We start from the raw sequence: 26,766 nt of genomic DNA, 5'->3' as shown, positions 1-26,766 counted from the left end.
AAAGTGGAGTAGCCACAAATATTTCAATTCTTTCACTGTGGACAAGGGGAAAGAAGTAAAAAAGCCACTGTCAAGGAACCCTTTATATGGTTTAATCTAAAGGCCGTATTTCCCCATTACTGGCAACAGCTGCAGGGAGACTATTCATTTCACAGGCCACAGCCTTTTCTAAAGGTTGTTTGGGTACAATTCTATGCGTCCAGTGGTGTCACAGAGTAACATCTATTTTAGCATCTGCGGATAGAACATAATTCGAATGCTTATCGGTGCAATAGGTAGAATTATCTGTACCTCAGAAGTGATTGTGTATAGCAGCACAGGTCTTCAGGATCTTATATGTGGTATTTTCTAGGAAGGGACAAATTGGAGCAAGAAGGGTGAAAACATTGGAACCTCACACATTTAGGTCAGAGCACGTTGCAAAAAACATTCAGCAAATATCAGTAATGGATAAGTTGGTATTTTCTTTTTCTTTGTTGATAGTGCAGCTTGAGTCTTAAGAAATTAGGCACGTCTTATAGGAAGAATGTAAAAGAAAAGCAGTAGGAAAAATGCTGATTTCTGCCATGGAGATGCAGTTTCTTTGGAAGTCAATGGGACTTGCATGCTTGCATGGTCATTCGAAAAAGAAAAAAAACCCAAGAGCCTACCACAAAAAGACTATACTTACATTTAAGATGGAAGGGACTTCACCTTGGTTACCTGCTGATACTCAGTTTGTGTTTTTTTTCATTCAGAAAAAGCAGTGTTAGAAGTGCCATGTAAGTGGACAGGCTGAGATTTGCAGGATGGACTGAGAGGGATTCCTGGCAGGCCCCGTTGTTGTGGCCCTGTCAGCACACATCAGCTGTGACCCATAAGAACTAAATGCTTGTGAAAACAAGTCATATTTCATGCTTCTTGCTTTTTAGATCTAATCCTATTTTAACAATCTCTTGAATGTATCAGATGATTGATTCTATCGTGCTGAAGATAAAATTTATCATTCTGTCATTTATGCTTAATATTTAAGAAGCGTTTTGGTGCAGGCTTGAATCTGAAGTAATATGTTATGCATCCCTTCTAGGGTTCACCTTAGTTATAAAACTATCCATTCAATTTTTTGTGATTCATTGGCAGACATTTTCTAAGTACAGGCTTAGAATGAATTAGTAGGTTATTTGAATTAAGCTCTTGAAGTGCATTCACTGTATTTCTTTTTGTATTTACTACAAAGAGATATAAATGAATATAAGATCTGGGCCTTATGAAATACGTGAAAGGAGGACAGATATATTTAGATGTGCATATTTGGCCTAGTTTTGTAATAAAAACATGGGATAATATTAGTTTTCCCAACAATTACATGAGATGTAGTGAAAAGCTACCCAGAGTTTTATACCTGGGTAGATAAATGGCTGCAAGGACTATGTGTGGCTCAATTCAGGCCTCAAAGTGACTTTTAAATGGTCTTGTATCATCCATGATGTATTAATCATGTCATAAAGTTACTCTGAAAAGAAAAGAGATTGACTGCTGGTATAGCAGGATTCCATTAGATACTTTAGAAATAGTCACGATAGTTCCTTAAACAGAGATTATAGTCAAATCTCTGCTCCTTTACTGTTCATGTGAAGTTATCGTGCTGGCTACATCACAAGTCATTTTCTGCTTCTGAACTCAGAGAAATAAGAGCCAACTCAGGACAAAAATAATGAGAGTTGAACTTCCTTGTTGCTACAGAAACAGACTGCAGATTTTTTCAGTGGGCCTGCATATGTGCTAGATGATACTCTTTTTCTTTCTGTGTTTCAACAGGCCTTGAATAGGGGTATTGCTGCTGTCAAGGAAGATGCTGTGGAAATGCTGGCCAGCTATGGGCTGGCATACTCCCTGATGAAGTTCTTCACAGGTCCAATGAGTGACTTCAAAAATGTAGGTCTGGTGTTTGTGAACAGCAAGCGAGACAGGACCAAAGCGGTTTTGTGCATGGTTGTAGCTGGAGCCGTGGCTGCTGTATTTCATACCTTAATAGGTAAGATCACTTCACATCTAATACATCTCTTAGTTTCCTGTCCCTCACCTGTTGTTCAAAAGTGATTAGTCTGTAGGCTTAAGATTTTTTTTGTAAGTGCAACAGGAAATGCCAAGGAGATGAACTGTCTTGGGCTGGAGCCATGCCCAAGCCATGTAATTTTTATTACTTTTTAAAATAACAGCTTTTTAAACAGGTTATTAAGTGGCAGATTCTGCCTCTAGGGCTCACCTGCCTGGCTGCTCAGTGTGCTGTTTATCTTATGTTGTCAGGTGTGTCAGCCTGGCAACATCAAGGGTTGCACAAAGCTGATAGCTCAGTCTTAGTGGTAGGCAGTGACGATCACCTAGCAGTATATGCATGAATGGTTTCACCACTCACTTTGTAGCAGGAAATCAAGATGTGTAAGGCAAAGCTGTTTGCCCAAACTCTGTGACGTTATTGATGTATTCCCTTTGTGCTATTCGTTTGCTATTTATCTTATAGTACAAAACTCCAAGCAAGCAGGTGCCAGCAACCTCATTAAAAATAGCAAATATTATGCTCCACTAGTGCTAGTCTTCATCCACTTCTGTTGAATAACTAGTCTGTAGGAGAAGTAGCTACTAAGAGCATTTTATGCCAAACTGAGACCAACTCCTTGAATGTACTCTAAAGCAAGGAAAATAATACACAAGCAGAAATGACCTGAATATAAAAGTAAGGCAACCACAGGATTTGCAAGTTCCTGAAACACTAGAGAAATGTGATATCAACCCAAGCATCAACCAGTACCGCAACGATAATAAGCCATGTGACCTGGAAGATTTTAACTTCATCCTCTTCAAGAACTGCACCAGTTCCTCTGCACCTTCTAGCTCATTTCACAGAGTGGAAACCAGTTTATCTCAGCCATGAGGAACAGGATATACTGGAGGAAGGAGCAGAGAGCACATTGCATTCAGCAGGTATAGTTCTAAAAGATGGGAGCTCTGAGGAGTGGGAGGAGGGTGGGTAGCACTGCAGCCTGGGGAGGGATGTGTTGGTGTACAGGAGGTAGGGGAGCTACCTGGGGAGGCAAATTTTTCTCTTGCAGATGTATGAGAAAAGCAACTGTGATGGCAATATCCAGAATTGCAGTGAAATTACAGAATGGGCTGGATGTGGGATACTATCCGTTATCAGGCTGTTGCTATCTCAAGTACCAAACATGCTGCTGGTCAGCATACAGTTCCTGCATGAGAAGTTACAGGAGCCTTCTAGTAAGGACGGAGGTCCCCTGCTTATCTTATCCCTCAATAAGGTGCCACTTTATTTACCAGCTCTATGTACCTCCCAGCACTTTAGTTTGTTTGACCATCATGTCTTTTATTCCACCACTGGCATGGCAGTGCTGACCTGTCTACCTTTATCCTATGTTACAATGATAATAAGCACTCAACAGCACATAAAGTACTGTGCTCACCAGCCATCACCAACCCTCTACCAGGGCTAACCTGTTGCTGATTTTGCAAACTGAAAACATCCAAATAAATTTATTTCAGCAGTGTTGATTGGTCACTTCCTCAATATATGTTTGCAGCTGAGGCTGTTGCACTGAGTCAGTATTGTAAACTTGGAGCAATTTCTAAGTTTGGCTCTCACATTTCTTTGCTTGAAATGTTTCTTCAAACCCCAGAGCTGCTCTTCTAGTTGCTTACTTGTTTTCCCTCCAGTGCTGGTCAAAGTCTTTGGCTTTACCTGCTAGATAAATAATTATTTTCTAGCCATTAAAATATTCATGTAAAAATGTTATAGGTTTTAAGAGAATTTAAAGTTCAGCTATCAGATTTCCAGGTAAGGGATATAGCTGGGTTTTCCATGTGGGACTTCTTACTGAGCAGAGGTGTTTGGGGCAGCCATTTGAAAACATGCCAGGTAAGTTACTTGGCTTTGCCTGGAAATAGAGCCCTAATGAGTTTAAACTCTTTGAAGTGCCCTCTCTGCAGTTATTAAAAAAAAAAACCAAACAAACAAACAAAAAAAAACCACAAGGACTGTGCTTACCATGCCTTAAAGTCCTGAATTAAAGGGCTTCATACAAGCTTTCAGCTGCTTATAGTGGCAGACAGCAAAATATTTTTTAGTATTTTAGCTTATCTATGCCTGAAAATATGCAAAGGCCACATCAAGAGACTGGCAGAGCGCCCAAGTGAATGGAGCTAGTCTGATTCTAGCACCAATTGCCTGAATGATACTGCCAAGTTTTATGTTTCAAATTTCCTTTGAACATATTTCAAATCCTGATTATTCTTTTCAGACCCACAGATGCACAACCTTCCCAGCAGGAGAAGGAGAAGGAGTCTAGTGACAGATGGGCAGCCTCCTAGGACCTGCAGCTACTCCCCAACAACTGCAAGCCTCTTACAGACTATCTAAAGCAGACAAAAATCCAGGTTACTGATGCTCAGCAGATGAAAAGAGAAACAAACGTAACTCAAGGGACTGAATTTCTGTCATGTAACAAGTGCACGGGCTAAGGAAGATGACATGACTGTCTGCTGTGGACTGTCAAAGCCCAGGAAGAAACAAGAAAGAAAAAGCCCAGTGAAATAAGGAAGAGTACAGAAAGTCAGAAGGAAGAAAACAAGTGATGGTAGAAACACAGTGACCGCAGTGAATCACCACATTTCCAACTGCGATAGAGACTATTAGCAGTCTGCACATAAAACTCACAAACAGCTGCCTCTGCTTATTTATAATACCAAAACAGACCGTTTTACCTAACTGACTCATGCTTCCTTGCTTCAGCACCAGATTCCCCAGTGCTGCTCCCCCACAGGGACTAAGGCAGTCTACAGTGGGGGTGATGAGCTGAGCCAAACAGACTCACAGCTCTGACCTCGAGGTGCCTCAGGCATCACCACTCCACATTCCCGTGGACAGCCTGCCACAGTCCCTATCACCCTTTTGTGCAGGTAGTGGTAAGAACCAGGAAACTAAATAACTTGACTACAATCTCTCCATTACGCTATAACACCATTGGGAATTGAAACCACTTTCGCTTCTCACTTAGAATGCTTCTGTAGACCCTTGGTCAGCAGGCTGGTCTCGCACTTGCAGTTGCAATCTGGAAATGGCAAATAGTGTGCTGCCTTCCTTCCTTTATGCTATTTTGGGGACACCTACTGCCACTAGAGTTTCCCTGTGGGAAGCCTGCTATGTAGTCAAGGTCTAAAGTTTCAGAGATATTGGCTTTTGTGAGGGAATACAGAGCTGTAAGAGAAGGGATTCAAGATGCATATTTATTACATCTCACTAAATTACCAGCTGACAGAGCATTCATTTATATAACATTATAATAACATCATGCATTTCGCAGGTGTTGCTGGTAAGTCCTCCGTACTAAGTGGGTTCTGCTAACACTAGTATCATGAAGTTTTCCTTTTCAATCAAATAGCATCGTTCAGCCCTTCTGCACTTCACTATCTTGAAACTTAAAAGCTGCAGAAACAGAATGCTGAGGCAGTTTATTTCTTTTTGCATATTAATATTATTTTATGCAGCTCGCTCAGGATCTGGAAATGATGAGGCAGATGTTACTTTGGAAAGTATCCTCTTTACTTAGATCGGCACCCTTAACTGATGCCTACCACCACCACCAGTTTAAACATTAGATGATGGGTCGTTTGTCATGTCCGTCAAAAAAATAAAATAAAATAAAAAATCAAAACTGTAGTGACAAGGCAAACATAGCAAGCAGACTGGATAACCAAGTGAGCAGCTCTGTTGTTTTGTGCCTGTTAATGATTGATATGCTTGCAGGCATGCACCCCCTCCCTGTACCTGTTGTGCAGGTGAATACATCAGCAGTTGCTAGCAATCCCACTGATTTTCTTGGCCTGCCCACATGCATGGGCACTGCATATACACAAAAAACATGCTTAAGAAATGAGTAATGCATGTAATCCAACCAAATCCAGTGTAACGTTACTGGAATCTCCCAGTGACTGGGAATTATAGTGTGGCTTATGAGGAACTGAGGTATTTTTTCCAGTCAGTTGTGTTCTGACATGCCCACTGTATTGTTTCATACTAAACATTTTGTCCTGGAAAAGATTATAGCACAGGAATACAAGCCAGAATATAATCCAGTCTTTCTTTTTTATTTCCTACTAAAAGATGATAAAATGGTATTAATAAAAGGTGCTATTTATTGAAAAGGTGTCCTGTTTCAGCATCTTCAGATGGCTATTGCTAAAACAGTAACTTGCTCTCCAGCTGCCCCAACTCTTCTCCTGCAACAGGAGGATTTTCTTACCAGCCAGGTATTCAGGGCAAAGGAAGAATGAAGAAAGCTTCTGAGCAAAACATTTGTGGATTATAGGATAGTATAGGATAGTAACTTTTTAAAAAAAGTAAAAACAACCTGCTTTTGAGACTTACAAGATGCTGGCCTGTCTAAAAGTGCTCCAGGGACAGATGGAAATTGGTGGATTTAGGAAAATCAACTAATACAATCTTCCAACTACAGCTGAGCTCAGAAAAAGATGATTGCGGTAATCATTCTGCACTGAGATGTTCCTGAGCTGGTTCTGTTATTCATTGATTGCTATGAACAAGAATGAAGCACTCAGCCCAAAACATCCTGATCATTTGGGCTTTTATGTGGGGGATAGAGGCTTTTTCTTTTGCTTTAAGGCAGGCTAATCAAAAGACATAAAGAAATCTCTGTACCCTGTGCTATCTCCAAATGAAGGTTTGCCTTTAAAAATTCGTTTTTTTAACAAATTAACATTTTCCTATCTGCTCAAGTGACTTAGGAGAACAAACTTCTGACCAGCACCAGTTTTGGCCATCCTCGTGACAAACAGCGGAACAGAATTTTACTTCTCAAGTCTCCAAGAATCGTTCATTTTTAAAACTGGCACCAAAGTATGAATATGGAATGCCTCTAAAAAAACATTGTTTAACCCAAAAACATTTTTTAATTTTTTTCCCTGCTAAAGCTAATATTGACATATATGGCTCTGTGTCTGCAAGTAAATGGCATCACCTCCTGTGAGAGTTTCTTTTTGTTTTCTTTATGATGTAAGTATGATATGCTGAATAGTAGACAGCACAAAATGACTATGGTACAGCTATTTCTTTGAGACTGCTGGCATCATTAAGAGTTGAGTTGTTTCGAGTATGTCTAAACTATATGTAGTACTAATTGGCATAATTAGAGAAATCAGTAGAGGAAAAAATGAGGTTGAGTTAGATGTGCAGTATTTCAGTGTAATTTCCTAAGCTTCTGGGTTTTGAGACTCAACTAGAAAAGACAAAAGCAAGAATTCCTGCTTAAATGCTGTTATACAAAAAGCAAAACTAATCCATAGACATACAAAAATAAATGAGCTATTACAGGAGAGCAAACAAGCAGCTTTTCTTGGAGTTGGACTTCTCTATTTTGATTGGAATGGGGAAGGGAATGGGAGCAACCATCTGCTTTATATCCATATGATACTCTTCAGTTCTGTTGCCTCTTGTGCTGTTAATTTTGTACCATGCTTCTTTAATAAGTTTGTAAGGTAAGGTTTACCAAAGTTAAGTTCTAATAGCATCAGCAATTGCTTTAGTCACAGCTCTGAAACACATACCTGTATATTTGTCAGTAAATTTCAGCTTGCTGAGTCCTTCTTTCCGTGGATGGAAACAGTCATTGAGATCAGCAAAAGTGATCGTGTACCTTCACGGACGTGGAAGAAAAAATTTTACTATTTTAAAACTAGTTTTTAAGCTAAGCCATTAGGATTTCAAAATCAAAGTCACGTGAAAAATTGCAGTTGGACTTTTTTGAATGGTCGAAAGAGAGCAGAATTTTAAAGCTTGTAGAACACAGTGCTGATTTCCTTAGAAATCTTTAAAATTTGATGCTGCAGGCTATAGTAATATAAGTTCCTCTAGACTGCCCTGCCAATAACCTGCAATCCTGCGGTGAAGTGGCCTTTCCTGGAAGTGAGACTTTTGCAGTCTCTGACCTCTCTAATTCTGTGGGTTTTCCCATAACAGTGCACTTCATAAAATGAACTTAAAAATCACAATAGCTTTTAGAAGAAAAAAAATCATTTATTACTCATTTTCTAACTACTTTTAAAGTCTCCTTTAAAACTAGTGGAGAGCAAAGGGTGAAGTCACCAGCGAGCATGAATGGAGATTTCTGCAGCATGTTGGCTGATGTTTGCTGTTGGAGGCCACTCTGCAGGAGCAGGTTCCTCAGTCCCTAGGCTCAGGTCTACTTGTCCCCATATGGGGGATAAGACCCATCCCTGCAACAGTTTTTAATGTTTTGTGCAGCAGCAGTTAAAAGTAACTTAAATAGGACCTAAGAGAAGCTCAGTGAATCTGAACCTCGTAGATGGCTTGCTTCACATGCCTTCCAAACTTGTTCTTTATTCAGATAAATCTATTTAGGAAATGTCTATAGTGTGCTACTCTGCTGTAAAAGCAGCTGTTTACAAGAAGCTACAGTACCAAAATCCGTACATAACAGTTTTCAAAATACTGAGTGAAAAATGATGTACAGGTAGTCATGTACAAATAAAAAAAAAAAAGCTGTAACTCATATGTGACTGGACTTAACAATAAGTGAATGAATACTTACAGAATGAAGCTGTCCTACCTGAACTCAGAAAAGATCAGAGTCCCATTTTAAAGTTCTTCTGTAATACTCTTCAAAATAAAAAAAGTCTGATTATGTGGAAGTGGCTCAAACGTATAGCTAAGCAACTTGGGGATTACTGGCTGAATTGAGAGACCACAAGTCTAATCATAGTAGTTCAAATAAAAGACATATAGATAGGGACCAGTATAGGCAGAGGGGAAGTTTTTGACATTTTATCATATTTTGTGTTGTCACCCAGAATGAGGCTGTCACCTCTGTTCCCAGTGCTGTCATGCTGCCTTGTTCTTCTTTACTACCTTGTTTCCACTCCTGGTTGTGATGTGAAGGAGGTCTTTTCAGTCCGGTTAACCATTTAACTGCTGTATCTCTAGGCCATCACAAAACAATGTTGACTTAAACTCCTCTAATTACTTTCAGATTTTTTTTTTTTTTAAGAAAACAGCAAGGATGTTTTGGAGGAAAAACAGTTTTGTGATTACATAGGCAGATTCTGTTTAATCTTCTTCAGGAATCCTCCAGAGTTCTTTATGAGAGCTAGTTTTAGACTAGAAAATATTGGATTGGACCACTTAGTGTTAGCTAGCTTTACATTATTTCAGGTTATGGAGAGGGCTGCTACATAAGCAAAACAGCTGGATAATGTGGGTACCAGCAAGCACAGTATAGAGATTTCTAAGCAGTTCTTTAGAGACCCACATGGAGAGTCCTGAACCTGTACTGTCTTCAGTCTAACACCTTGGGAACTGAGAGCTGGCAAGAGATATTTTGCCAGACACTACCAATTCTTCTCATCTTAGATTGAAACAGGTAGCAAAATAATATGTTGGCAGTTAGAAGTAGCAAGCCCCTGATTTCCAGCAGTGTGGAGCACCCTTTTCTAGCCCATGAGATGCCAGCTCTAAATGATGCAGGAAAGGAACACCTTTCTGAGGCTGCCCTGCAGTTCTACAGTGGGCCAGCAAGTCCCAGCAGAGGCGAGCCTCTGGCAGGGTAAGGAGAGGCAGTCGAAGAGTGTGATTTATTGCATGCTCTTGCAATTCATATTATTCCTTTTAAAGCTTTGAGAAGCTTTACAGGTAATGCTGTGAGACTGCTATGACAATAGCTGGTTGCAGGATTTGAAAGGTCCTATATTCCATTAAATGCACAGTGCCTGTTGAAACAGCTTTTCTACCAAAAAGCCTTGGATTTTTCTGGAGTACTGGCATGTTCATTCAGCAAACAGATGTGGCACTTACTGTACCCATTTCCCAGCCCAGCCGCTTGTTATCACTCGTCTGCCAAAGGCTTCTTGAGAAGAACCATGAGAGCTCTCCTCAGTAATAACCAGCAGCTGGGTAGGCTATAATACCTTCAAGCCCCTGCAGCTGTTTGCTAAGTGAACACATGTCAAAGCTTCTAGGCATCGTGCTGTTTGGATATTTATTAATATCTCACCCAGAATCCATACATAAACTTTATTATTTATTCCTCCTCTTGTGTCTCTACAGCATATAGCGATTTGGGGTATTACATTATTAATAAGCTACACCATGTGGATGAATCAGTGGGAAGTAAAACTCGGAGGGCCTTCCTTTATTTGGCTGCCTTTCCTTTTATGGACGCCATGGTGAGTGCATGATTCAGGACTGAGTTTTAATATGAATATGAATTTTTTTTTTTTTTTTTTTTTGATGATGACCTTCGTTTGCAAAGTCAGTTACCTCATGGGAAACTGAAGGTATGCAGAAGGAGTGTTTGTTCTCTGCAAGCAGCACCTTTGCATATACCTGGACACATCTTCCTGCTACCTGGAAAATGCACCTGGCTGAGCTTGATCCAGAAATCACAACAAATGTAAAATCCTTGTCAGAGGTTGTGTATGTGCATCCTGGAAGGATGACTGACCATCCTGTGATGAGCTGTCTGTATGTGATCTCTCCTTCCAATACATTATGGAGAAGTTGGACATGCTGTGCATTCCCAGACCACTTGCAGAGCTCACAAGGAGTAAGCTTAATGCTTCCTCAAAGCAAATTTGTTGGAAAGCTGTGTTGCTATCAGTTTTGCAGGTACAGCTAAGTCCAGTGTATCTCACATGCATGGGAATGGGAGCCAGATGTGTGGCTGCGCTGCTGCCCCAGGGTCACCAGGCTTACCTCCCATGGCCTGCACAGCACGAAAGTAGGGCAGCTCTCATCATTCCTCTGCATCTGTGTAAAAACTGGGAAGGGGGAATCTTTTCATAGCATGTCTCCACCACTTCCCCTAACACTTTCTCCACTTTAGCTGCTGATGATAGCTGAGATAAAAAGAAGCTGGATCATTAGTCTTTCTTTTCCAGACTGGACTCAGTAAGTTAATGAGTATTACATTTTAGAGGTGTGTCAAACTGGTGAATGAAGAATGAAGAACTTTTTTTCTTTTGAATTTTTTAGAATCCTAACCTGTCCTGCACAGCATCTCTTTTATGAAGAAGAGGCAGCTTCTTATTAGATCTCAGAAATTTCTACAGAAGCTGTAAAATTATTTCCTTTCTCCCCCCCCTTCCTGGCACAAAAGGAACTAAATGCAGCAGTGCTTTCTCTGTGTTATTGCCTTAAGGTTTTCCCAAGCTCATATCAGATGCTGCGGGTGGGAAAGAGCTTCAGAAGTTGTTTACGTGTAATATAACAATCAAAAAACAGCATTCTGGAATGTGAAATCATTAGAAAATATCAACAGTCATTTTCCAAACTATGCTTTATCTTTTTTCAGGCTTGGACCCATGCTGGCATTCTGCTGAAACACAAGTACAGTTTCCTCGTGGGATGTGCCTCCATCTCAGATGTCATAGCTCAGGTAATGACTGCCCTTAGCAATCACTGTTTCTGTTGTATTACACACTCAATACTTTCCGAGAAGGTGGCTCTTTTGTACGGGGACTGCCTTCCCTCTCTGCTGTGAGCAATGCACCAGAAGCATCAATTATGTGTGAAGAGCATGCTGTTCTCCCATAGTTTCCCTGCTGTGCACAAGCTCTTTGCTGACAGTCATTGCTGAGACTGGCCTCATTTGACTGGGCTGAGTCAGTCCCTAAGCAATTCCAGGAGCAGAGAAGTAGGATTGTTTGGGTTAGGGCCATGCTTCCTGCACCTCCGTAATGCTGCTTTAGAGTGGCCAAGAAATAAGCTACATACATATGTACATCTAGGGAAAAGAGAGCTCAGCCAAAGAGACTAATGGTTGCTATCAGTTTGGAGGCTGAAAACTTTGAAAGACACGTTTCTCCACCATGTCTGTTTGTATGGTGCTTGGCATGGTTACACTGAAATCCTGAACGGGGCTTTTTGGTAGGAAATTGAAGGCTTAATTCTCCAGTTGAACTGTCAGTTTTGCACATGCTGTCTGATCTGGTAAAGTACAGTAGCATAAGCCATCTTCCGAGTGCCAGTATAGCACTGTTCCTGTTACTGGGCCAAAAGCTGAAGACTCAGAACTGCAGCAGAAACTAACTTTGTTGAAAACCCTGGGTAATGCAGAGAAGATCAAATGTTTTAACTGCCATTTGTGAGGAAGGTGTTAAACATTCTTTTGCTTTGTACGAGACACGCTCATAAGACAATTTTCGTACTCCTTGCTGATAGCCAGCATTACATCATTTAAGAACCAGTATAGAGTCCTCTTTTTAAAGTATATATAAACACATTATCAAATGAAGGATCCCAATACCTGTATATCAGTGACTGTACTGCTCCAGTACCAGCTGAAGTAATGACTTGGGAAGAAGGAGCATAATAATAGTACAACATGAAGCCGACAGCACTTAGTTCAATTCTCCATAGCATTTTCCTCCCACTCGGTATGAGGAAACCATAAACCAGGTTTAACCATTCAGTTCAGCTGTTATTTTGTGTTTGGTGAGTACTGTGCTCCTCCCTGATACTGCATTAAATCCCTGAAGATAATACCAATTACAATAAATGACCTTAACATTCAGGCTCTGCCCTTGTTCTGGCATGACCTACAAAGTCCACCGACTCTAGATGCATGTCAGGTCATGTCAGGCTAAATACAGAAACTGGAATTCATATTTTGGCCATGATACAGATGCCCTTTTCACAATAGCTAGTGGGCATCAGATGAGCCAAGGCCGTGAAGCATAAGGCACCTGTCATCTTGTCTCCAGCCTATGACAGAATCCTTGTACAGAGCAAGGGCAAATGCAGAGGGCAAGAACTTGAAATTCCCCATGCCCCAGAACTCCCTACACCTACATCCACTCCCCACACAAGCAATGCACATGCACTAGTTGTCTAGTGCTAAGCACTTCTTGCTTAGCTTCATGTACACATTTTTTTGACTGACTTGGCTTATTTTTACTGAAAGAAAATCCTTCCATAGAGTTCAAAAGAGCTGTTTTGCAAGTCCTCATAAAGGGCTTGACCTGCCTAGCAAACATCTGCCCAGTGTGATTTTTCTTAAATATTGAATACTCAGAATGAAAACCTACCCTTGAACATTGACTTTTATATTCTGTGCAACTCACTTGAATGCTAGCCTGTCCTGGTAGGGTTATTCTTGATCCTGCTGTCCACAGAACCAAATACAGTTGAATTCTCAGTTACTCGCCCATCCAGAAACATTTGGAATAACAGGCATGCTGTCAGGCTCTGTGCTTAATGGAGGAGAATTATATCTCATTAATCAACCCTATTGATGCATTTTCTGGATTGAGCATTTAATTGTATGAGATTGAATTATGAGCTGTTCATCAGTTGCAGCCTGGGAGTTTCCATTTCAGTCCCATCAGCATGGCATTCAGGTAGCTCAAGAGAAAATGGATATATACTGAAGTTTCACTCAAAAAGTACAGTATCAGGATGACATGGGACTTCCTACTTCTGACAACTGAGGTGAATGCTTCAAAACATCTCACTTTTAATCCGTTCCCCCCCAACACACACACAAACACAAAAAAATCAGAGCTTAGAAGCTGACCCCAGAAGTATGCCTCCATCTTCCCTCTGTCAGAATAGCATATTCTCCTGGGAAGAGGAATATTTAGCTGCATGTCTTCTGTTGGACCTCGCCAGGCTTCCACATGAACCTTCTGCTACATATGGCTCTTAGATTGATGCCTACCCACTACCTTCAAGTACACTTTTTTTTTTCTTGCACAGCTTCTGTGTGACATTAACTCTTAGTCTTCTCATGTATATGGCCAGATGCAAGGGGTGTCAGGAAAGATTTCCTCATTAAAGTTTCTAAAAGTGCCCTGGGCTAGAAATGAGATACTGTACATGGCCAGGTTTGTGGTTCACATGGACTAGCTTGGAGTCAGGTAGGAGAAATATGGACCCTTAAGAAACAGGCAGCCAAGTCACTAATCGTTTATTTTTTTTCTCCTTCAGGTTGTTTTTGTAGCCATTTTGCTTCACAGTCACTTGGAGTGCAGGGAACCTCTTCTGATCCCAATCTTGTCTCTGTACATGGGAGCCCTGGTCCGATGCACCACATTATGCCTTGGTTACTACAGGAACATACATGACGTCATTCCGGACAGGAGCGGGCCTGAAATGGGGGTATGTCTTAATACAGTGTGTGAAGGGCCTACCCTCTCTGTCCCTCAGGAAAAAAAGACATTTTCACTTAAACAGGCATGTTGGAAACCATTCCAGTGACAGCACCCATGAGCATTCACATGGTGCTGATACACTTTCTGCCTAGCAGCTCTGTACTGAGCTCTTGCCTTCTTATACTGTAAGACAGCACTGGATGAAGTGCAGCGGGGTAGCTATATGGACACTTTTTTTCCTGGGGAAAAACGTCTCAAACTTCCTCTTTTTCCTTGAATGTCATCTTGGAATTTACATATCTTTGGTAGCCAGATATCCTATACAGTATTTACTGAGATCCACAATAGCTGCATTTGAATGAGTATTACTAACAAGTGTGACAATATTTTAGACTCCAGCTATTGAAAACTGTTGAATTGAATGTACCAAACTGACAATGAGTGGGAAAAGTAAAAATCCTTTCACTGTGCTTTTGGTTCAGTTCTACCTGTCTGTTTTCAAAGCCACTTGGTTTTACTTTTTTTTTTGTTTGTTTGTTTGTTTTGTTTGTTTGTTTTTTTATTTTTTTTCTCCCTGTTGCAGGGAGAGGCTACAATAAGGAAGATGCTCAGTTTCTGGTGGCCTTTGGCATTAATCTTGGCAACTCAGCGAATAAGTAGGCCCATCGTCAACCTTTTTGTCTCACGGGACCTAGGTGGCAGTTCTTCAGCCACAGAGGTAAGAGAGTCAGTGCTTGGCTTTACTGCAAACTTTCATTTACCTGGTGGTGCCTCTGTCTTTTTCTGCTCAGCCATACTGGCAGGAAAATAATTATCCAAGATATATTTCTGTTTAGTGATCTCTCTATCCCAGAAAAGAGGACTGTTCAGACTCTTGAACTGCTGCCTGGCCTACTGGGAACTCTCCCAAACTAGACTAGCAGAATTTTTTTTGCTGAACCGTGTGTCAGTTCCCATGTACCAGGTTTCCAAGCTTGATGTACAGGCAAGCTCTGGAGCATTCAAATCCCAGAGATTTCAAGATAGTCATCAGCAGTCACATGTTCCACTGTTTAGTGTCATGTATATTTATAGCCATAAATATGTAAATTGATGTGAAATGATACTACCCTTAGAAGCCAGTGCATCATACAGAATAAAGCAGAGACAGAGGGAAGTATGTAAAGAAAATCTGTCTCCTGGTTGGGATGTGAAAAGCACTCTTGTTTCTCCAAGAAATTTCAAATTACACCTACAGATTTTGCTAGCAAGCAACTTTTCAACACTCTCTAAGAAGAAGAAAATGGGAATCCCGTTCGTGATTGTTGGCTCTTGTGATTAAAGAAACGTATCCTGCCTCTTTCAGAACATGTATTAAGGATTGTCTCTGACCAGTGCATGCAGGTTGAGGTCTCATCACAGATGAGCTGATGGGCATAGGACTTTGGTTTGTAATGCAGAGTCTTTGCCAAATTCTCCCTGTGAGCTGACCCATTCTCTTAAGAGGTCAGAGGGACCTTTGCCACCAGTTTCAGTGGGAGGAGGTCTAGATCTGCTTAGTTGTTAGCAAATCTCTCACATTTTTTCTATAGGAAAAACGGTAAGATATGAAAGAAAATTCAAGTAGCTGATTCCTAGCAAATGTCCTCTCAGCAATGCTAACTTATCATTTATGATACTGTGTATTTTACTCACTCACAAGTTGCCGGTGGCTGTAAATAAACAGTTGTGGGAGAGAGTTCAGCAAATCTAACACATTAACATGTGTTGATGTATAGGCAATCTGGAATCTGGAACAGGAATCTGTCTGTGCATTATTAATAATGTTCTCTGTACAGTGGGTGCCAGAGCAGATCAGCAGAGATCAGTCTGCATTTTCTAATGACTTCTGGTTTTAGATACATCATATTTCATGGCCAGCCCCTTGCATTTTGTTATTGTTGGCACAATTCCAAATACGTGTCACGGTGATAGTTTGCTGGGCTTTTTATGCTAGCAGGAGTTGTCATATTTCAGCTTTCTCTCATTTATATAAGAATTGACTCTAAAGAGGGAGGTGCTGGCAACACAGATAATATCAGTGTCGGGAACATCAGTACAGACAGGAGTTTTACTGGTCCTGTATTGATTGCTAGTAGCACCTATCATTGCGGGCAGGGTATCCTCATGAAGGGTTAGCATATGGCATGTTCATGAGGATGCAAGCCCACTTGCAGTGACTTTACCTGCACCATTTCTGTTCAGACTGCCAGCACCATTATGGTGCTTGGGATGACTTTCTTGGTGTTCATTCTGATGGAGGATTTTTCACCTCCAAAATACTTCTAAACAGTTAGGAAAGCTTTTATGCATGTGTTTGAGATCCTGCCAGTCAGGGAAAAAAATACTGGATGAAAATTCAGAGTTAAAACATTCACTAATTTAATCCAAGTAGAATCTAGCATACAAAATGAGGTGGTGAAGTATTATTTTCTTTAGCAGTTACTGCGTCTTTGCAGTCTTGTTGGACATCAGCATGAAAATAAACAAAACTTGAGAATCTTTATATTCCTTATTTGATTTAATGCAATATGGATTCATATGGATGGAAAGTGTGCTGCAAATAGAGTAATGAGGGAGGAAAATTGCAATTAAAAAGGGTACTGTATTAAAATTCCAGTTTGTTTTCTTTGATTCAATTGCTTGCTCATGTTACAGTAAACATCATTACAGCAACAAGAAAAATCTTTCCCCCTCTCTATAGTAGTTTAATGTGTGGATTTGATTACTTTTTTCTCCTTTTTTAAACATCATAGGGGAGAAATTAACTTATTACATGGTCACTTTCCTGTGTTTGTATATATCTTTCACCAAGTAGGAGCAGTGATTACGTTTATAATAGGGAAATGGGATCAGATAACCAAGAAACTATATATAGAAAGTTTAGCAGTGAAAAAGAGACAGTAGTAGTTTAAAGGGGTCTTTCATACCACTACAATTGCCAGATGTAGAATGAATCTGAATTTAGGTGAATCATAACAGATCTGATCATACAAGCAAAAAGCAGGCAACCACTTTGATGTGTGGAATTAGCAACATCATGGGCTGTTTTCAGTGTTGATGCGCTCTTCAGCTCTACGGACAGGAAAACTTGGGGTGGCATTGGCTTTCCAACCACCTTTGGGAAGTGCTCCCTTAACACCCTTCCTAAATGTAGGAGGGAGGATATTTTGGAAAATCTTAGCAAACTTGCTATATAAAAGGACCTTTGTTTGTAGGGGCAGAGTTGCTGGGGTACCTGTGTTTGGATTTTTTTTCTCCTAAAACAGGAAACATCCGCAAAACCTTTCATATGTATATACATATTTATATGTGGAGATGTTTTACTGCTTTGATGTACCTCTTTGACTGTAGTTGTGAAAGTACAAAAGACCTAGTTTTAAGTTTTGGATAACGAGTTGTTTCCCATGCAACGATCTGGAATTATTTTTGTTCAGTTTTAGTTGATTAGCACCAAAGTGGGCAGAGAACTTTTTTTGTCTGCTAAGGGCCTCCCAGCCCAGAGCAGTCGGTTTGACACTCCCAGTCAGTCAGTCTCAGGGGGCTAGCATTTATATTGGTATAACTGTTTTGTAGTCAATCTGTCTTACTTTAAGCTGTTTTACATATGAATAAAATGGAAATATGAATATGTGTATAAATTAAGATCATGAAATATAATAAAAAGCAAATGGGAGTTCTAGTGGTAAGCTTTCATGCTGCTACTTGGAAGTCTCTAGAGAAAAAAAACTCAGGAGAGATGTGTGAGGGAGCTATTCAGCTTCCTGAGGGGCACACACCAGCTTAAATTAGATGTTATTCCAAAGTAGCAGAGTGATGGTGAAGTTGCAGAGCTGAACAGTGTAGCTTCATTGCATGTACAGTTTCCTGAGTGTAAAATGCCTGGCCAAAGGATGGCCACTGCGGCAGTGCTCCTGAAACGAAGGCTCCCCACTTGCCTGCATGCTTTCCCATTCCGTCAAGGTCAATGTGATGATCTTCATGGAGCATTGCATATAGTGTTAGTTTAACTACCCTCCTCAAAGATTTGCAGTTCATGTTTTGTTATCTCTTTTCATAGGCAGTGGCAATCCTGACAGCTACATATCCTGTGGGACACATGCCGTATGGCTGGCTGACAGAAATTAGGGCAGTATACCCTGCTTTCGACAAGGTGAGTGCCCATGTTAGGAGTGCGGTAAATACGTTTTAGTGAGGTTTCACATCCGTGGTTCTCCTCTTTCAGCCTTGTACAACATTTTAATTTAGGAGTAGCTTCAGTGATGTCAGCGGAACTTCTACCAAACAAATTAACCAAGAAAATTAATTCATGTCTCCTTAATCCTGTCTAGTAGATTATTTAAATGAATAAAGCAACCACAGATCATCTAGTGCTGTCTTAATTGGCCAACTGTCATTTTGCTTCTCTTTACTCCTACTTTTTGATACCTTTTTTTTTCTTCCATTGTTATGGTTTGCTTAAAGTTCTTGTTGACATGAAATGGTTTTTGGTGACTTTAAGCTTTTGTCTAGTTTATGAGTTTAGTCTTGTCTTTGAATTACGGGGTATTAAGCTACCTTTTGAATAGATAGATGCCATATTTTTAAGGATTTATTTTTAAAGTTCTCACTTAGCAAAGTATGATGCAGCTACTTAGCTAATGAAATGAATTCTCACAAAGTATCCAACAGTGAAAAAACTCACATCTTTCTTTCAGAGCCAGCCTGTCCTTTAGATTCTGCAGTATCATAGAGATAGGTTTGGGTTCATTTGTATTAGTATTTAATAAAGGCTATTTCACAGACTGACAATAACAAAGATAGCATACATTATTTTAATGTTACTGACTTAGCTGACTAAAACTATGAAGATTTTTGTTGGCAGATCATCTAATTACATAAGGTAATGTAATGATTCCAAATAATTAATAAAAAAAAAACTTTCGTGGTCAAGGATGGGCTCAGCTGAAGAAAGCCCTGTTTGAGCTGATCGACAATATTTCCAAGGAGAATTTTAAAACAAAACACAGAAAAGACAAATCAATCATAATTTCCTAACTTGCCTGTATTGAGCTAAAGTAGTCATGTCAGATAAAATACAACATACAGGCTTTCTCAGAGGTCATGCTGCTGAAAAGAAACTTTAGAGCACAAAACCAATAAACTGCAAGATTAAATTGGGTGAGAACAGGAAACAGAGAGCCTGCTAACCTCAGGTGTTTTGAGCTATGGTCAAGTGTATAACTGCTCCAAACTATTGCCGTGCAAAATAAAATTAACAATGATCAAGAGGCCTAAATCCAGGTCTCATTTCAGCTCTGAAGAACAAATAAAACTCCAAGGAACAAACTGCTGTGGGGAAGAAAAAGCTAGCATAAGGCCCAAATATGTATGACTGATCTAATTAACAAATAAGTCTAGAATAGGGATTTTAATTCCGTATTTTAAGAGCGATTTGGCATACAATGTGCTAAACACAGTAGCAGCAGCATAAAGGGTATCTTATCCTGGCAAGTCCTCCCCTGTGCCCTTTACATAATAAATACCAAAACAGAAACCTGTGTTATTTTTCTTGGATCTTTGTGAGTACTGTTTTACTCTTGATCACACAATTCACTTGTCACAATACTTTTCAAAAGCTTCGTTTTCTTAAGCTAAGGCTTTCTCATAAGAGTCCAGCTAGAATTTCTTTTTATTTCCAGACTTTCTAAAACTTTGGCTGTAATTTTCAGATACTGAAACAATTTGCATATATGTGGGCTTGGGTTTATTTTGTCAGTTACTCGGATTATGATGCTTAGGGCCAACAGAAGCACAATGAGTGGCATTAACTGACAAATAGAAATTCGGGTCCTGAAGGTATGCTCTTCCTCAGTGGCTAAGCAAGAGAACTCACAGATTCTGGTCTTCAAAGGAGAATTTTTATCTCTACTCACATTTGTAAGAGAGATGCAGAGTCAAACTTCTTTTTTTTTCTCCATGTCCAGAGCAATTTCGTGGCTTAGCAGTTAAGGTTAAATGGTTAAACAGTTAAGATAAGAATTACTACTGATTTGCAAGAAGAAAACAGGAATATCCTAATTCTGTGCTCAGCTTGCTGCTTTTACATGGTGATAATGCCAGTATTCCTGGTGGACTGTGTCATGTGATTCACAGCCACAGCACAAGGTGTGGGAGATGTTTTGAATGCTGTTTATCTGATGAGTAGATAGGAATGGATAGGCTTTTTAGTCTATTCACTGCATAGGGAGGGCTTCAATCTAAGCCTCAGTTAGAGGCAGTGTGCAAGAGATAGATAGGAATAAAGAGTATAAGGTCTAGAGTTAGGCCAAAGGCAGAGTAGAACAAGGGCAGCGTTAGCACCACCGAGGTAGTTACGAGAGCTCTTCCTCTTTCTTCACATCCATTTTACATGGCTGGATTTTGATGCACCTTTTTTCTTTTCAGTTATTTTAGTCCTATTAGAAAGTTGATCCACACAGCAAAGTTTGTTTATACAGTGGCGAGTGGAATAAGCAAAGCCCATATTAGATAGCAAAGTATTTCTTCAGAAACACAAGAAATAAGCACAGATTCATGAAGAAAATGTTATAGAAAGATTTTGTAGTGCATTCCCAGAAAGGACAGACTTGGGAGTAGCTTCCTCCCTCAGCATATGAATTACCTCTATGTAGAAGTGCAGCTTCCATGCAGGTAATCTAGGCAGGAGCAGCAGCGCTCTGCAGGTCCTATCACTGCACTGATCTCCACAAAAGCTTTGGATGGCAAAGTACCACCAGAAACTCAGATGTATATGAAATGGTGTATCTTTCACAGAGCTCACATGCATTTTGTTCACCCCCAAAATAAGCTTGTATAAGTTTCTATGTCTCTTATGAGTAACTTCAGTAAAGCAAAAAGATCATGTGACAGATACTGCTGCTCTGTCTGAATTACGTTAAGGTTGAATAAGTCTTGTACTACATCTCATGGTAGAGCTTTTATCAGTTCAGCACTTACTTACCCATGTATCTCAAGCAGCTCCATAGTAATTGCAGTATATAGCCCTATAGTCTGTTGCTGTAGGGCTACCTAAAGGTGCCCTGCTTTTGATATCCTTTCCTCTCCTTTCACAGACCATTCAGTTTGACCTAGTGTGTTCCCTGAGGGCAATTTTAAAGCTTCAGAATCATTTGCTGTATTATGAATTTGGAGGAACGTTTTTGCTGTTGTTCTAAATAAAGCTTTGCTACCGTGTAAACACAGTCCATGTTCAAGGTGGAACATCTAATAGTTCTAATTACATTCTGTTCATTAAATTGCATTAAGAGAGCCAGGTGTTCCCAGAGCTTTGTTTAGATCAGCTGCTTGGTTAATTGGATCAGTATGGGTACTTACATTGGTGTACGGGTCTTGGGCCCTTCTGTGGGAAAAGGGAAAGGAATCCTATTTTTCCTGTTCATTAAAACATACTACAAGCTCTAAACTAAAAGGTAACAAAAATCACATAGTGTTTCCCTAGAATGTTAACATCATTCTTCCAACTGAAATTTGTTAAAAAGGATTTACCCCTTAGAAAACTGAGGAGATATTGGTGAGCCCTCAGTGACCATATGAGCAGTTATTGCCAGTTTAAGTGGAAAACATTCTGTGGTGGTACAAAGTACTCAGTCAGAAAGCTAGGTTAAAAAGCAAACAAGCAAAGAAGGGCATGCACGCACACAGAGCGGGATCTAGCGCATGACCCTGGTGCTGTCAGCTCCCCAGCAGTCTGGAGCCAAGCTAATGCTCATTATCTCGCTCTCTCTCTCTCGCCCTAGAATAACCCCAGCAATAAATTGGTGAACACTAACAGCACCGTCACAGCGACACATATCAAGAAGTTCACTTTTGTTTGCATGGCGTTGTCCTTAACGGTAAGAAACCTTTGGTCAACTCTGGCTTTCATCTAAAGCAGAAAATGATCTTCTATACCTAACGCTAAAGCACTAGCAGTTCAGGAAAGGTGAGTTTTCTCTTGCTTTCATTTCAGGGAAAAGGGAATACAGCCAGAGTAATATGCTTAAAGCACTAAGAAAATCAGCCAGCAGTAACTCAGACTAGAGATCTTGAAGGCAAGAGTTATTCTATTTAATTGTTCAATGCAGACAACAAGTGGTCTCTGAAATCCTCACTGCTTCTCATTTTGAGTCAGCCTCCAGATGCAAGGAGGTATCAGAGATCCTCATTTTTTCTTTCATCTCCTTTTTCAAGAGCAGAATTGCTGATAACCAGCTTATCAGCAAAATGAAGCACCACATTTGTCTAATGTGAACTGGGATGACAGGCAGTCCCTTAGCATCCATAATTTACTGTGAATGATGGAAAAGGTGACGTGTTGGAAGCACAGTAGCTGTTCCCTGCCCCCTCACATGGCATGAGTCTTCCATGCTAAGGGTACTTTCATGCAAGTTGGCTTTGTTTACTCTCAAAATAAGCTAAAAGGGGCAATCTCAGAGACTGTGCTGACCTGGGGAAAAAAAAGAAAAAAAAAAAAAAGCTTAAGTTTTGTTTGCTGGGAAAAAATTGCAAGGACTAACAGCTAAGTTAACTGCAAGGTTTGTGTGAATGATTTTGTTCCAGCCAGATAAACTAATCCCAATATTCTAGTTAGAAGTACCTACTCTAACATTAAAAAAGGCATAAAGAGAGATGTATTCTGTAACAGTAACTTGGGCCCTGAATATCAAAGGAAATACTTAACAGTTTTTCCATTTCAGTTCTCCTTTAAACCTCCCCCTACATATCCTTTATGACAAGCAGTTTAAACAGCAACTAAACAATTTAAAGTCGTAATAGTATTGCATGATTATTTTTTTCATCTATCCAATTTCTGGTCAAAAGTAATACGTGGTCTTAAAAATATAGCTTATCAAGTAGATTAAATTATTGTGTTACATCTATCATGCTGTATATGAAAGATTTGCAGAGTTAGAGGTGGGAAATCAACAGAGGCTAGTCTGTTTTTTTTTTTTTTTAATTCATCTATGAAGGTGCTTAGAGTGAAAGTGATGAACATCAAAATTGTTCCAGTCAGCTGCATAAGCCTCTCTGTCTAGAGCTGGAACAAGTTTGTGATTGTGTGCAGGTGTAGCAGAACTGCCAAATTATTGAAGATACAGTGATAGTTTCAGCTCAAATCAACATCTGTTGCCAGTTTATTAGAGTTTACCATGGAATTTAAGGGAAAAACCACTTGAGAGGGTTTTTGAGTTTTATTCTGTGGCAAGATTTGAGAGGGATGGTCTTTTCACTTTGAAACAGAAGTTCCACAAAACTCCTGATGAGTCCTGATAAGAGGTTCAGTTTTCTCTTTCCTGACTTCAGAAAGTAACCCAGCTACAAATGAGCAGATCAGAAACATGTCTTGTATTTAGGCCTAAGGGATTCAAATATACTCCATATAGAGCTTCATCAGAGGTCAGTTCATGCTTCCTTGATTTTCCAGCCTAATGAAGAAATCTTGATGCACCGACATCATTTCAAAGTGACTAGCTTGCGTGCATACAATAACATTTTCTAAGAAAACTGTTTCTGCACAAGTCTGTTTAGAAACAAATAGGTTGTAGTGGAAAAAAAAACTTGAACGGGGTTGTGGGTAATAGCAAATTATGTAGTAGATGAGTATAGTAAATGCAACTCGTATTTCTGCATAGGGTAGATTTACATTAGGTTTGGAATAAGTCAAGCCACTATCTTCCCCCTTTGGGTGGATTTGCATCACCAGCAGTATCTTTGTCCAGCATGGTTATTAGCAGGTTTGAGATGACCAGGCAGTGTCATGGCAGGGCCGGTGCTGGCACCACTGCAGCATCCCAGGGCAGGGACTGATGGTCCCAGGCTGGACTGAGATGGGGCTGGACAGGGGAGGTGGTGTCTGTTCATTTCCTAGATTTAAGCTTGGACTCTTTTTCCACATGGCTTAGAAGCCAACAGCACTGACTCTCAACTTGTATTTCCTACAAAATATAATAGGGACAGATGTACATCCTCAGTGAATGTATCATTCACTGCAATTTTCTGGAGACTTTCTGCAGGTTTCATGTCATCTCCCATCACACATCTTGAGGCTTTCTCTAGTGCTGCTTACCTTGGTCTGCCAGTCCAAGGTCGTGTTCGCCTCAATAGCTAAGCTCCCTTGAAATCTGTCGGTATTTGTAGAGACCCACAAAGGGGAAAAACTTTCCTCTTTATAAACTGTTCTGAGAATTCTATTTCAACTTCAAAGCTTTCTCTGAACTGATTATTTTCTTAACCCTTCGGACATTTATCAGCTTACTCAAGTTCTGATAGATCATGAGCTTCTTGTATTACCAGTACCACCCAGTGCAGAGCTATTTTTAATTATTGCAATAGGCGTTTGCTTTACAACTTTTCAGGATACTTTTTTCAAAAGTTCTCCTTAGTACTAGGCAAGGGAAGTTCTTTCAGAAGCTCATCCTAGGAAAGTTCATCTGCATTGAAATTCCAGAATCACTTGTGGTGTCTGTTGCTTTTTCTATCCTGTTTCTAGTTTTGCCTACTAGTGGCACATTCTTAGGATTGCTTGTCAATGGACAGAGGAGGAAAAAAGACACATGAGCTCTAAAGACTCAATTTGGTTCAAGGGCCTGAGTCCACAAATGCTTTGGCACACAAGTTCGCCTGAACTTGCTGAGCTCCCTTGACCATCAGTGACTGCTCATGTTTACCTGGAGAGGCTCTACTGCAAACTGGTGAGATCATCATTGGTGAGATCATGTTCTTCAGGATCAGAGGGAAAGTGGGAAACAGTTCTCCCAGGTTGGCCAACAGATCAAAAGAGATCAAAACAAGACAAATACGTAGACCTATCACATGAGTCCATTATCCACTGGATGCTCTGTAGAAGAATTCCAGAAAACAGAGGGATGAAAGAATCCCATTAACCACTGGAAAAAATAATAGTCATATTTTTAATAAGCGCAGCAATCATGCTGTGAAATAGCCTGCCAGTGTAAAATCTTGAAAACCTCCCAATCACTGAATACCTGCTATTTCATAGGATTGGAAGGCAAATGCCCTACCTCTTTTCACTGATCAGTTGTGCTTGCACAAGAAGCATCTCAAACCAACTGCAGCAGAGCCACTTTTACTCTTGTTGACAGTGGCAGTATTGGTCCAGAGTAGAAAAAAATACATAGTATCTTCATAGATTTTTTTTTTAACATCCATCGAATCTGGAAGTTTTGCTTTGATAGAATTTCAGGTGCAGCAGAGCCTTTCCTGGCTGACCATGGAGCATGCAGATGTATTCTGCTGCATGTGAGCCTAAGTACTACCTTATAGATTGAAGCATCAGCTTGGGATTAAAGCTGCTTCCTCAAAAATTGGGAATCAATTGTATTGCTTAGTGAAGAAAAATCTAGACAAGCTGTTTCATTTAAAGTCTGTAGATAGCAGCTATAGATTCCTAAATATGCAAGAAAGCTGATGTGATTAGTCATATTGGTGTGGTTTTGATTATATGAAAGTGGTGGCTCTTTCCAACAGCCCTATTTTATGGAGGTATATAATTGAATGTAAAATTCATATAGCAGAGGAGAGGCGCTCAAATGAACAATTTTTTACATATAGTTAAGAGATTGGTTCTGATTTTAGAAAATAAATCATGATTGATAATTTACTCTCAACTTAAAGAGTATACATACTACCACTTGCCATTATTGATTACTTCACCATCATTTATAAGGTGCTTTGGGCAAAAATGCTTCTTTCTACAAGTAGAGCTATTGCTCCATGCACCAGTGTTGCTGCCATTTCTAGGTAAGGCTGTTGAAGAATGAAACATTTTGGTTCAATGTTACTCCTCTTGATAAGAACCTAGAAGTCAGTCCCTACCTAGGTCATAGTACGGTTGTAACCTAAGTGAAAACTGGTGCATTTGTACCACACATCCTTTAGATTGGGGGATGCGTCAGCCTCAATACACCACAGAAATCCCCAAGAAGTTTTCCAAGGTGCTAAAATACTGCATTTCTCCATTGCAGCACAGTTTTGTTCCAGCAGAGCGTTCCTACACACCTGAGCTGTGCTTGGAGGCAGGCTGTGCAGAGTGCACTATTTCGGGGAACCCTGGCTTACACAGCAGCAGCAACAGCAACTAGGCCAGTTATTCAACACGTTTTTTCACAGAGTAGCAGTAGTATCCCTCAACGCTGATGCTGCAGTGCAGAATTCAGGGTTTTTCCAAGGTAACCGGAAGGGCAGACCTAATGCCAGATTACTTGGTTTACCTTTTCTGTTTCTTTAATGCTGTCCCCATTTCCCAGTTGAGCTCTTTCTTAAGGCAAGCCTCCTGCAACAGCACAGAACTGGCAATCAACTGAGGTCCTTTTTCCTGAGTAGAGTAAGCTGCCAGCAGCCACCGACAAGCGTTTCGTCACCTGCCTCTAAGCCAAGAGGCTTTCTGGGCCGATTTTGCTTCTCTTTAGTGCCTGCCCTTGCAGGCATGGAGCAGAGTGCTCCTTTGGCGGGCAGCAGCCTGGGACTGCACCTGCTGCTGCCAGTGGCGGCATACGGCAGCAGGGCATATGGCCAGTCGTATCTTCGTACGCT

The 26,766-nt window shown here is 40.3% G+C and overlaps 1 protein-coding gene across 2 annotated transcripts in view; it reads left to right on the top strand.

The window, feature by feature from the left end:
- Window positions 1–26,766, top strand: part of ANKH (ANKH inorganic pyrophosphate transport regulator) — a 105,532-nt gene that overhangs the window by 57,594 nt on the left and 21,172 nt on the right. The window contains exons 2-8 of one of the 2 annotated variants that reach the window (XM_062569819.1): window positions 1,798–2,014; window positions 10,130–10,248; window positions 11,376–11,459; window positions 14,012–14,182; window positions 14,759–14,893; window positions 18,254–18,346; window positions 21,972–22,067. In XM_062569819.1, the coding sequence (XP_062425803.1) occupies window positions 1,798–2,014; window positions 10,130–10,248; window positions 11,376–11,459; window positions 14,012–14,182; window positions 14,759–14,893; window positions 18,254–18,346; window positions 21,972–22,067 (915 nt within the window). The remainder of the gene's footprint in view (window positions 1–1,797; window positions 2,015–10,129; window positions 10,249–11,375; window positions 11,460–14,011; window positions 14,183–14,758; window positions 14,894–18,253; window positions 18,347–21,971; window positions 22,068–26,766) is intronic. The other variant, XM_062569821.1, reaches the window with a different exon arrangement.

The sequence above is a fragment of the Rhea pennata genome, chromosome 2 (assembly GCF_028389875.1).
Source record: "Rhea pennata isolate bPtePen1 chromosome 2, bPtePen1.pri, whole genome shotgun sequence".
Classification (NCBI taxonomy): Eukaryota; Metazoa; Chordata; class Aves; order Rheiformes; family Rheidae; genus Rhea; species Rhea pennata.
The sequence above is the reverse complement of the archived record's forward strand: the minus strand, read 5'-3'. Positions and strand labels throughout refer to the sequence as shown.